This window comes from Nannobrachium achirus, assembly GCF_963921795.1.
Source record: "Nannobrachium achirus genome assembly, chromosome: 1".
Classification (NCBI taxonomy): Eukaryota; Metazoa; Chordata; class Actinopteri; order Myctophiformes; family Myctophidae; genus Nannobrachium; species Nannobrachium achirus.
In genome coordinates this window covers 18,172,317-18,186,107 of record NC_137810.1, presented here as the reverse complement: position 1 = coordinate 18,186,107, position 13,791 = coordinate 18,172,317, and the positions used below count along the sequence as shown (strand labels likewise).

The window sequence follows — 13,791 nt, the reverse complement described above, 5'->3', positions numbered from 1 at the left end:
GAGGAAGTGCAAACACATGAAGAGGCTGATACCCCGATTCCTTATCAAGTCCTTGCCTCCGGTACAAAAAAGGAAATTTATATATTCAAGTGAGTTCAAGTTATTGGATGTTACAAATGTCAAGGGTTCCTTTGCGTACATAGTTTTTCAGGTGCTGACTGGGGATGAACATTTGTTGGAATCACCAAAAAGACATGGGTCAATGCCTACTTGATGATGATGATGATGACCAAGCCATTAACCGCTTCAAGGACCTTGGCAAGGTCATTGGCCATTCCTCCTGAGCTTATAAATGGTGAGCTTCCATCAACATTGCAGTCGGAACATTTTGCATGCCATGTTTACAGTTCAAAAGGTCCAACAACCCTGGGATTACTCAGATGGGAACTATTTCTGTCAAAGAACTTGGAGGGTGAGATGCTACATCCAACTCGTGCTGCACTGCTACCACATTACCTCCGCGCCAACTCTGTCACAATGCAGGATAAATCATACCTGACCATACCATACCCTGTGCTTCCACCAATCGAAGAAAATAGATGGAATTCAGAGAGTGGAGGGTATATTCCAGTCAGGTTTCTTGCTCTCCCTGCTCCAAAGGCAGTACTTGAGCTCATCAAATGTGTCTGCAAAGCAGGTTGTAAGGGACGGTGCAGCTGCTTAAATAACCTGCCTTTCACTCTATGCTATGGTGGAGACTGTGTCAACACTATTAGGTTGGACATTGAAGATGATGATGATGAAGACGAATATATCCTGCATGTCTGAAATTACTGTATTGTAGTGAATCTCTTTGGGCGTAATTGACCATGGGCTCTAATAAGGTGAGGGTTTTGGGGTGACAATAACAAAGAGGTGTGTGTGTGTGTGTGTGTGTGTGTGTGTGTGTGTGTGTGTGTGTGTGTGTGTGTGTGTGTGTGTGTGTGTGTGTGTGTGTGTGTGTGTGTGTGGTCAGTGTGAGTGCAGTGCAATAAATGGAAATGTTGTTCTGCGCCCAAAGTGAAAAGTTGCAATACCTTCATTATTGCAATCCCTGCAGTAACAGCTGTCAACCATAACTGTTTAACACAAAAAAACATTATAAATAATACTGAGAATACTAATAAACCATCAAAGTACAATACATAAAACTAGGATACATAAAAACATTCGAAGTAAAAAAAGAAAAAAAGAGATTTGGCAGGCCCCCTGTAGTAGCTCTGAGGATCCCCCCAGGGGTCCCGGACCCCCCGTGGAAGACCTCTGTTATTTGCTACTAGTCATTTTTTATTTCAGAGCATATTTCAGATCTAATTTAACATTGTTCTGGAGCAGGAGCAGAGCGATTACTGAAATAGGCTCAGGGGTCTGTCTGGGGGTCCCAGGTGAGGAAAGACCCCAACCAAAAGTCAGAAAGGTTATTCTGGCTGCTTTAAAAGTGTAATAAATGAACTCAGGATGTTTTAAAACCTACAAAACAACTTTAATATTATGAAAATTCGATATTAACTGGCTGGCGTCCTGTAAAACATATCCGAAAAGGCGGCCATCTTTAAAACTGGCAGCCATTTTGAAAATTAAGTGTCTAATGTGATTTTTCTAAAGAATGACCCAAGAGGTACACTCTGTAAAATTTTGGTGCTTCTTTCCAGAACTGAAGTATCGTTCTCCTTAACTGCGCCGCTATCTTTAAAGACTTGAAGCCAAGCCCTGGCCTTGGAGGCTGTATCAGAGAACTTCTGTGGGAAGAAATAGCAGCTAATTCATTTGAGCCTACTTAAGGAAGATGTGAGTGTGGTGTGAGTGTTAAGCGTGTGCATTTATGTGTCTGTGTTCACATAATGGTTGAATTTGTCATGTCTTGAGAAGGTTGTTTTCTTTGTGTGTCCATGGTAACCATATTATGTCCTTGCTGTCTGGCAAGGACACACATTGCAAAACAGAGAGAATAAAAGAGACATTTCATGTACTGTACAGCGCAGAATACCTCTCAATCTACTTCACAAGAATCAATACATGTATTTGTTATTCAACAACGTTATGCAAGCAGCTTGCCCAGCATTGCCTGGGTTATTGTTCTGACAATGCATCTCAATGTGACGCAATAACGTATCAATCAGTGTGTTGAGGTTTCGGGTACCCAGAACTGTTACTCTTATGTTAGTAAAAATAGGGGTGTAACGATACATTTAATAGCGATACGATACGCATCACGATACATGGTTGACGATACGATACATGGACGATATTGGTTGATTAATGATGATACGACTCGATTCAATGATTTAAAATCAATATAGTAACTATTTAGCAAAGAAATTAAATCTGTGTTAAACGTGTTAGGTTTTTAAGGGAAAAATCTATTATTGGATATAAATAAGTAAACACTGTGATTCTCTAGCAATTGCATGGACATTATATTTCAACACATATAGACAAACCCTCACCTTGACATGAACACAGAGATTATACACATTTATCGATAGACCAAGAGTTGTGGAATGGAAAAGTAATTAGACCCGTCTTTTTCATTTTCCCTCTTAAAATTCTTAAATACAAGGCACAAATACTTAGTTTCCATACAATCGATTATTTGCATGGCAAAACGTTTCGATACCGATTATCTGCATTTTAAAACGATACGATACAAAGCCAAACGGTACGATATTTTGCTGCCATACCCAATTGACGCCCCTGCTCTCTGCACAGGCTCTCCACTCCCACAACCCCTCCCATCAATCACACAACACCATGGTTGTCACCGCCTCGTCCTCCTCTTCGGGCAACCCCGCCCACCGGGGGGGCCAGCAGGGCTATGAGAGTGGAGCCATCAACAAGGGGGGCCAATACCAGCCCATGTCCATCTCCTCATCTGGGGGGGCAGGCCAATATCAAGGCTCCCTGCCTCAAGGTAATTGATGCGATTTGTTTTTTCTTTCTTTTTTTGTCGTCTTTGAGGTTTCGTCAGTTCTAGTGCAGCCATTCTCAACCTGTGGGTCGCGAGGATATTGCATTGGGTTCAAGGGGTGGAAAGTAACTAAGTATATTTACTAAGTATATATACTTTTACTTCTACTCCACTACATCTCAGAGGCAAATGTTGTAATTTTACTCCACTACAATCATTTGAAAACTTTAGTTACTAGTTACTTTGTAGGTTTTAATTATTATTATAAAACATACTTTACATACCGTATATGTATATACTCTGTCTATTTGAAAATAGCAGATCTATAAGGTCACGTCAACGCGTTGTGCTGTAGGGCTTGTAGATCTGCTATTTTCAAAATATGTCTATAGATATTGAAGTGTATTGATACTTTTACTTGAGTAAAACATGTACTGTTTCCACCATGGTTAGATGTTAGCAAGCTATCCTATCATTCTCCCCCTAGCACTGCCTGCTCCTGGCCAGCCTTACTCCAGCTCAGGCCTGGCTCTGGCCCTCTCCCCATCTGGAAGCCAGCCGCAGTATGGCTCCCACCAGCCCACCCTCCCAGCTACCAACCCCCAGTACCACGGCAACCAGGGTATGGGCCATAGCAACCAGGTTGGCATGACGACACACACCAACCCACGGCCGCAGAGCGCTCGTTGCCTCCTGCAGACGAAAGGACAGAAGAGTATGGACGGGTTCCAGGATCAGGTATCTACAGTGTGTGTGTGTGTGTGTGCGTGTGCGTGTGCGTGTGTGTGCGTGTGCGTGTGCGTGTGCGTGTGCGTGTGCGTGTGCGCGTGCGCGTGCGCGTGTGCGTGTGCGTGCGCGTGCGTGTGCGCGTGCGTGTGCGTGTGCGTGCGTGTATTATATACAGTAAGCCAATTCGCAGCATGGCATCCTAGAAGATGCTGATAAAACTAGACATGATTTCTCTCTGTTAGAATAGAATCTACCTGACTTCTTTCTTTCTTTCTTCTGTATCAGTTCTCTCTCTTTGTCTCTCCCTGGACCCAGTTGTACCCAGTGTGCAGAAATTCTTTCAATTTCTATTGAATGCCTTATGTATACAGTTAAATAATGACAAATTATTCTTTCCTTCCTTCCTACCTTCCTTGCTCCCTCCCTCCCTCCCTCCCTCCGTCCTTCCTTCCTTCCTTCCTTCCTTCCTTCCTTCCTTCCTTCCTTCCTTCCGTCCGTCCGTCCTTCCGTCCTTCCTTTCCTTCTGTCTTTCCTTTCCTTATTTCTCTGTCTCTCGCCAGCTGTGTGTGAGGATAGAGAAGAACCCTGGCCTTGGTTTCAGTATCTCTGGGGGCATCAGTGGCCAGGGGAACCCCTTCAAACCCTCCGACATGGTATGACCCAACTCGGCAGCCAATCGTGGCTACCCCGGCTTTTCCTCAGAGTTGCCATGGAAACTGCTGCTAGTTGCCGCAGTGTTCTGTCCGTCCATCTGTCTGTCTGTCTGCGGGGCGACAGTTCACTTGGTTAACTTTGAGTATCTAGTGTGTATGGGATGTTGTGCTGCAGACCTTTGGAAATGTATAAATGAGCTAAGGTTTCAAGTATGGGGGGGGGGGGGGGGGGGGGTGTAGGTAGGCTAAATTTAGATTCCCTGGCACATACAAGCACTGTTCAAGTGCATGGTAATATAGAAAATTCTGTCAAATGCAACTCAAGTAGCTCAAATAGTTGAAGCACCCCGTCTCTCGTCTGTTCGGGTCTTGTACTATTGCACTGAAAGAGAATAGGACTCAGTCATACTTTATCTGTATACCTGACATTAACATTATGCCTGTGTTTTTCTTTAAAAAAGCAAGGGGCAAGGGCATTTTGGTCATTTTAAACTCTTTCAAATATCCCTTTCAAATACATTCATGCCAGGTGTGAATATGTTGACTATAGTGACTTGTGTATTGACTAACTTGAGCTCACTTATATTTTTACTATAGTGACTAGTAGTGTATTTATACATTTGAACTCACTTATATTTTCCAACTCTGCTATAGCCACCATAAGTGTGCCTGTTCTGTGTGTGTATCCATTGGAGTTTCAGTCATCCCCAGGCATATGACTGTGTCCTAGAAACAGCCTTCTCTTGTACACCTACTTCTGCTGAATCTCTGACAGCCATTTTAGAAAGACTCTGGGACCTGGTGTGTGTCGCTGGACTTGAAGCACCTACAGAACCTAACTGAGTGTATTGAATGTATTATAGCTGACTAACCTAGAGATACACTTGTTGATTATATTATTCCATATGCCAAAAACATACAGTAACTATAAAAGGCACATGTGTGCGTGTCTTGTCCGTGTGTGCAGCTAATCTCGCAAACCGCTGAACCGATCAGCAACAAACCTTTTGTGCACACAGAGAATAGGCAGAGGAAGACACTCCCTCAAATGCCTCATGGTAGCTCTTTACAGGTCAAACATGAACACAGGAGTTATGTGAGGTTAGGTTTTTGATATTCCATACTGTTTGGCATCCAAATTTAGTCGAGTCTCAACCTAAAAATTTAGGCACATGTTTAGGGGCCTCTATAGACTGCACCCCCAAAATTGCTTCACTTCTGCCCGTAGGGGGCACCACACATGTGAAAAGTTCAACAGTATGTCATAGAACCCCCCCAACACACACACACACACACACACACACACACACACACACACACACACACACACACACACACACACACACACACACACACACACACACACACACACACACACACACACACTCTGCTCCTGACAGTTAAATAAATTCATTAAGTAATTAAACCATCCATAATGAACCAATGGTTCAGATTATCTTACAAGTGAAACCTAGTCAAGATAAATCAATTCAGTAAAAAAAGAAAAGAAAAAAACTATCAGTGGTGTAATGGAAGATATCTGTCCTGTTCTCTGTCATAGTCTCTTCACATTAACAAGAATTGCTTGTGCCTTGTTGTTCCCATTTCCTGGCTGTCTTTATCTCCTTGTTCAGTTCCTTGTACCCTTGGCCCCTTCCTTGTGTCCTTGATTTTTCTCCATATTTCGACACACCGTGTATTTTAAGTGAACTCTGAGTGATTCGTCAGCAGTTTTAACCCGGCCTCGTTTCCATCTTGTGAAGTTGTGCCTCTGTTGTGTCAGCCCATTTGTTTGGCTTATCCAACCCCTATCCTTAATTAAGCAGGTTTCTTTTCAGCCTACACAGTTAAACAGAATGAATATGAAAACAGCTTGAATGTAAATAATACATCTATGCTTTTAGGGCCCTGGGCCAAAGCGTCAAGGTTATTCCACTGGTCTCTGCCTCCACCTAGTGGTCATATTCTTGTTTACAGCCAGAGAGACAGGAATGTTACCCTCTAGTTAATTATGCCCATCTCAAGGATTCAAGAATGTTCATATATCATATCAGACAGGGACTGAAGTCAGATCATTGGCTATTTACTAAGACACCTTAAACAACAACGTTTAAACCATTCTTGTTGGAACCTTGGGTTGAATAGATAACTGGGCAACATCATCGTCTTTATCTGTTGCTCCTGTGCTCTATGATAAAGACCACCATGTAATGAGAGTGAATTTCTTCTAAAAAGTTGCTCAGTCACAGATCACAGATAAAGAAGATGGGACAATATTTTTTGACCAGATAGCTATACAACCCCAGGTTATACCAATGTTAAACTGTTCAACATATACACCTCTGAAGTCTCTTAAACTTGCAGTGGTGAATTGGGGAAGCTATACTAAATGACATATAAAGTACTTACAGCTAATTGTAAAAGTGGCAGTGCTATGTGTCTGGAAAACACAGCCTGACATCTGTCCCAATGAATTGCTGACCCCCCCCCCCCCCCCCCCACAGGTTAGATGATTGTACACATCGGCTTCTAAGGCTTGATTTAAGAATAGAATAAAGCATCTTAAGGAACAGAAATCGATTTTTAAACTAATCTTGCTATTATGGCATTAAAACAAATCTGGATTATCTGTTCCATGTGATGCTAGATCATCCATCCTGAAGTTTGAGCTGTAGTGACTTGTGTGTGTCTGAGTGGCTTGTGTGTCTCTGTGAGAGGCCACAGAGGCTCTATCTAAAGCACTGGCTACTGCTCTGTCTTGAAGTTTCATTCAGAACGGGTACACAGTATTATGTATTATTATTTTATGCTTTAACTATTGAAAAATAGCAGATATACAAGCTCGCAGCACGGCACCGAGTGCCGCGCTGCGAGCTTGTAGATCTGCTATTTTTTTAAATCATGAAAATTTTAATTTTGAGCCGATTCTGTAAGTGTCTTTTGAATCCTTCTAAGCCTTAAGTTTTATTTTAAAAACCTATGTTTCTATGTCAGCAATCTGGATAGCCATTGTCAAAGAAAAGGTCCTTTTCACTTAACTGGAGCTCAGTTAGTCTGTTCTTGAGAGACTACTATGTCAGTGGTTCTCAAACTTTCATGTGAAGGACCCCCAAAATGTATTTGGCCATGGACCCCCATCTCAAAAGATTTAGTTCCAGAGACCCCCCCAGAAGCGGAATTTGAGTTACAAACGTTCGCTTAAAAAAGACATATATTCAAAGATTTTCACTAAAAAACGAATGATTTGTGTCAAACAGTTACTTGATGTATGTGATTGAACTAATATCACACATGCTGTCAACACACATTATAGGTGTTTGGGCAAGCACATTTTTGTTGATATTTTGGTTGCATACTTTTAGTACTTTGGATGTTTGGAAAAGTATTAGTCACACACTGTAGCTTTGGGTTATATATTGGAAGGAAAGGAAAAAACCCTTGTGGTACAGTACCTTTTTTCCCTCACATTCTTTCCCTCACTGAAAATGTTTATAAAATATATAATTATTTGCACCAAATGTTGGCCTATTGTGACATCAAGTGGTTGTTGACATTGTTCCAACACATCGCAAATAACAAAAGTATGGAGCCAGAATTTTAAGAACTTGTCATTGTTGTTGCACTGTACGTAATAACTATTGTACTAATATGAATATCATACACACTAATATAACATGCAGTGTATGCGTGTTTCACTGCTGTCACCCACATTGTGAACTTGCTACAGCTTTGGCATGTCTACACGTTACTGTGCTTGGTAAACTGATATCACCTCTATATGGCACATATTTACCTGTCCAGCTGGTATCACTATTCAGCATTCAACAGGTGCATCTTCTTGTTGAACCATGCTGAGTTGATACAACCGCATTATTCCATACTTTATGTGTTTAAAAGAAAACATCTTTCAGCTTTTCATGAAAAGATGTTGGTGTTTTTACAATCTCTGCCTTGGGTTATTAAAGGAAAAACATATGGCAGGACACTTCCTGTCTTCCCCACTACCCACTTTATTTCCCCAAATCAGTTCCTGACATCATAGATGTTCTATCTTCCCAATCCCTAGCCTCAACTGTGCTACTTTGGAAATAATTGACCTGTTTTGTTTTTTTCTTTGGGGAGAATTTTATCAATTATTTACACAGATTGCTTTAAGAATTTACTATAACATAGACATTGAGAGAGACAATTAAGGAGATAATTGCTCAAAAGCCCAAGCACATCATACATGTAGATTTGTTTGCAATCTTATATATTCAGCTGTAGACTTGCATGACTCTCCAAATTCAGAAGAAGGAGAATGCATTACATAACTTGACAGTGTGTTATTTCTTTTGGGGTGGGGTTAGCCTAGTGAGAATGAGAAAGGCAAAGATTCTAAACCATCGTGTCCCTGTGTTGTCCTAACGATGTATCATTTTGACTTATAGGGTATCTTTGTTACTAGGGTACAGCATGACGGACCAGCATCCTCCACCCTGCAGCCTGGAGACAAAATAGTGCAGGTAACGCAGACTGACTCACCCCCAAAGACTATGGGGTAGCAACAGTCATTCCACTCCCTCTCTGTTTTCCCATTCTTTACACAAAATCAAGAGGCAGACATCAAGTATGCAGGACAGGACAAGCACAAATTGACATGCACTCTGCTCTACTGTATAATGAGCATTTGAAGCATAATTACCAAGAAACATAAAGTCACGTGACATTTAGATGGTCCAATGACCATCCTTACATCTTGCTCCATCTTTTCCCCTTTGTTGGTTAGGCAGTCGTATGTCCCTCTCCCTCCATGTCCATGATCTCATCAGTTAGTTACAGCCAGGACCTCATGTTTTCAGCCTATAGCATAGCATGTATGCTATTCCCAGTCTGTTCCGTCCTTCTCTCCAGCTCTTTCTTTGTGTACTGGTTTTTATTAGGTTATTTAGTTATACTTTATTGAGTGGGGAAATACGTCCAAAGCATTTGGCCTATCCTGACTACTAGGGGAAGTGGGTAGCCGCTGGACAGTGCCCAGGAAACAACTCCAGTTCGAAGGGCTGGTCTCTAACTTGCATATCTTTTGATGTGGGAAGAAAAACATCTGAACATAGGAAGAACATGCAAACTCAGGTTCGAACAAACTCTAAGGCTTCACTTTGGTTCGAGCCCAGTACCTTCTTGCTGTAAGGCAACAGTGCTAAGTTACCACTGACACATTATGTCACCTGCACCTATTTTCCTACATCCCACCCAGAGCTTCCCCAACTCTCTTATGCCTTTTATTATGTTTCTGCCTGCAATTTGAAGGTATGTTGAATGGTGAGTTTTGCCAAGTTTATCTCAATTCCTGGAAGTCTATGGGATCAGGTTACAGGTAGCAACAACACCCTCCAATTTATGTATTCATAAAGTCACTAATTAGCTATTGTCTCCGGACGAGATTCAGGCTTATGAACAAACAACTGGGGAAAAAGAAGAAGAATCTTGGAAAACACTGTGCCAAGTACAACGGCACAGCTGTAGATCTTTATCACTTAGGAGGAGTAAGAACCTTCCACAGCACCTTCAAGCACCATGTCTGACTTAATATACTGGTATTGCTGCTAATTTGTTCATGTTGATTCTTATTTGTTTTTGTTTGTTTATTATTATTATTGCTATAATATATGAGGAGCCAGAACAACATAATTTCTTTAGAAACCTTAGTTGAACCTTCACTATTAGCAAAACAATTAGAGTATATCAGCCATCGTAGATGAATACTCAAAGTAACAGTTTGGAGGAATTTGCTTTGGAGGTCTGACTTCCTTGCTTTTGAAAGGATCTTCTCCATTGACACCCAGGGAATTGAACTAAACTAAGCTAAACTCACTGTTCAATATATCTTCAAACTGCAAGCAGAGACATAAAAAAGGCATTCATGAGTTGACTCTTGGGAAAGTAGGCAAAAAAAGTCACATTTCCTAACTACCAAACTATAATGAAGTAGTTTGCAATTATATTTATGCAACTGCCTGCCAGTGCCAACTAAGCACAATCAAACAATCCCCCTTGTATGCACACTCACTCACTCACTCACTCACTCACTCACTCACTCACTCACTCACTCATTCACTCACTCAAGTTGAGCTACTTGCCAGAGAGAAACTTGAGAAACGTTTTTATCTGAAATTTATATCAAATTATTTTGCGTAGGTTCAAATAACATTTACTTGTTGATGCTCGTTAATGTAAATGTATCATATACATTAATAAAACAAGCCGAGGTTGGTATTCTGTTCAATGAATCTGCTCAAATTTAGCATCCAAAGTTAATAGGACTGAGACACCTCTCTTACACTTTTAAATGCACTGCTAGTTAGAAGTTCTCATTAGAACATATTTTTCTTCATTGTTTGGCAGACGTAGTCCCCAGCCACTACACTCCTCTCTCCTCCTCCTCTCTTTGTCTCTCCACAGATCTACAATTTTAGATGAATGCCTCTCGTCTAAAGGCCAACTTCCCTACTTTCCCGCTCTTCTTTTTTTTCTTCCTACAGCATGACCTTCTCCTGTGTGTATCTCTTCTGTCACTCATTCTCTCTCTCTTTCTCTCTCTTTTCCCCCAACAGTGATGTGTTTCTGAGCTAGGGCTGCTCCCAGTGTCTCCGCCATTCCTCCTCAAACCGTCCCTCCCCTCCATGTGCACACACACACACACACACACACACACACACACACACACACACACACACACACACACACACACACACACACACACACACACACACACACACACACTCACGTACTGTACACTGCATGGGAACTTACACAAACACATGCACGGAAACATGGAAAGATCCACTCCTGTAAATGTGCACACAGACACACACACACACACACACACACACACACACACACACACACACGCACACATACACATACACACACGCACACACATACTGTTGACTGTGCTGCGTGTTTGCCTTGCAGGCTAATGGACATAGTTTTTTACACATGGAGCATGAGACAGCCGTCTCTCTGCTGAAGAGTTTCCAGCGGACGGTGGATTTGGTGGTTCTGAGAGACAGCAGTTCACGCTAAAAATAGTTTTCTAACAAACACATCCAACGCTTCTCTTCTCATCGCCACCCCGCCCCCCTCTTTGCTGGAGGCTTGCGGAACTGAACACGAACCGCCGTTTACCGCTTAGAGGAAAACACAGACGTTTATTTGCCTATTGCTGGACCAAGGGCAAATACTAGTGCCAAATGTACCATAGGAAACATATCGGCCTGTCCGTCTGTCTATCTGTCTGTCTGTCAGCAGTGGGTGACTTGATGGATGGATGGATGGACAGAAAGACACTTGTCAGGCTCCTACGGGGCTGCTAGTTGCGGTGAAGTTAGCACTTGGATTCCTTGGTTGGTTGGTTAGTTACTTAGCAATCTAATCTATTGGTTTGTTGGTCAGTTACTTTTGTTGGTTAGGTTTGAGGTATATTTTGCTTCTTTACACTTCCTTTTTTCTGTTCCCTTCTGTTGTGTAATGTTATGTTCTGTTCTGATTTGACCTGATCTGAGAGGATCTGATATAATCTGTTCTGATCTGTTCTGACCTGTTCTGATCGGTTCCGTTGTTGAATTCTGCTCAATTCTGATCTATTCATTTCTGTTCTACAGGGCACCATTGCCTCTCATGTATAGAATTCTTAGACATCCTGCCTTGTGTACATATAGAATCACAACATTCTAGAGACGCACTCCCCTTAGATCCTAGGCACACAGCAGGCAAACATTTCTAATGGTTTATGATTATGATTATTACTGTTGATAAAAGATGTTCTTAATTCTCTCCTATGAGCATACAGGGATAATTATTTTTCCAAATGGAAAAGTTTTTTAAAACACAGATTTCATCACCATCTTTGTTCCTCTTTTCTGTAAAAAAAAAAGAAAGAAAAGAAAAAAAGAGAAAAAAGACAAAGTACAGTTTTTGTAGTCCATTACTGCTAGCTTTTCTGTGTTTGAAATAACTGTGTTTGCTTGCACAGCTGTGCTGACTTGAAAGAGCTAAAGCAATATTTGGAAGTTTTGCCCATTGAGTATTTCCATCAGGGCCAAAGCCGCTGCAGTGCCATCTAGAGAGCAAATTATGACATTGTACATGCGCGCACACACACACACACACACACACGCACGCACGCACACACACACACACACACACACACACACACACACACACACACACACACACACACACACACACACACACGCACACAGACGCACACAGGCACACACAGGCACACACACATGCACACATGCACACTCACAAAAACATGGTTTCTGTAGTAATAGCTCCCCCTTTGAAACACCACTACAAAGGCCTAGATATTTTCTATTTTCTATACTGGTTCATGAGTTTGACATTAATGTAGACCAAATCACACACAATATCGTCATATTATTCACATTACCGGTATTTGTGCCATCTTTTCAAAGTCACAAGGTTGTATATTCTTGTATTATCATTTGTGTGTATGTCTTTTGCATCATGTGGGCGTGGTTAGGGAACTTTTCTAATGCAAAAGACACACATCACATCCTTAGCTGTTCCAAATTGTGTGATGAAGTCACTGCATGCTTTCATATCATTGGTCGGTGTCTAGGTCTATCAGCCAATCATCTTGGCTGTAGACTTCCTATATGGTTTCTCTTTTTCTCTCTCTAGGAGACACAAAGGTACTACCACTGAACTGCAGTGGCAAATATAACTATATAATAATTATATAGTTGGTGCCATTTTGAATTAGTAAGGCTTAATTTATACTAACTTTTGTCATCCTACATGACTGTGCAACAAAGTGTAAATTAGCCTTTATCCTTTTTGGCTGAATTTACACATAATCAAAAGATCAGAGCTTTCAGTGTGTGTGGTCCAGATCTGGTTTTGGCATAGCTCTTTAGGTAAACAAAGTCTTTTGCACGCCGGATCAATGTTCAGCAACAGGTGCGTTGCTGGAGCAGATGCTGTCAGGAGAAGAAGACACCCGCACACTTCTTTTGCTCACTATAGAAAAAAATACTTTTATTTGATATAGCGACATTTCGGTCAAGACCTTCCAATTCAATTCATGCTCTTTGGCCGACACGTTGCTATATTAAATAAAAGTGTTTTCTTTATTGAGCAAGCGAAGACAGTGCGCGGTTGTCTCCAAACTCTCCTTACTTGGCATGGCTCTTTAGGGAAACAGTCACAGATTACCCTTTTTAAACAACCAGGAGAAGGGGCACAAAAACTGTGGCCAAACTTGTTGTTTCAATGTGATTTTGTATTACTAGATTTTCATGCCTGAAAATCTAAAGCCGCGGTCCAGCGTCCACTCACATTATACACTTTAAGTGTGGTTTATATGTAGAATACAAATCCGCCTTCCCCCTTAACTTGCATAATACATTATAGATGTTTTGATTACTATCATTACAAGTTTGGCATTTAGCTGACATTCTTATGCAGCGTGTGACACAAAGTACAAGATCGGAGTAAATCACATGAGGT

General features: G+C 41.4%; 1 protein-coding gene across 1 annotated transcript in view; it reads left to right on the top strand.

Moving 5' to 3' along the window:
* Window positions 1-11,337, top strand: part of lrrc7 (leucine rich repeat containing 7) — a gene marked incomplete at both ends in the record, with an annotated part of 119,054 nt that extends 107,717 nt beyond the window's left edge. Inside the window, 5 exons of the mRNA XM_080724821.1 lie at window positions 2,689-2,890; window positions 3,375-3,625; window positions 4,177-4,269; window positions 8,700-8,774; window positions 11,227-11,337. Of these exons, the coding sequence (XP_080580947.1) occupies window positions 2,689-2,890; window positions 3,375-3,625; window positions 4,177-4,269; window positions 8,700-8,774; window positions 11,227-11,337 (732 nt within the window). The remainder of the gene's footprint in view (window positions 1-2,688; window positions 2,891-3,374; window positions 3,626-4,176; window positions 4,270-8,699; window positions 8,775-11,226) is intronic.
* Window positions 11,338-13,791: the final 2,454 nt, after the last annotated feature.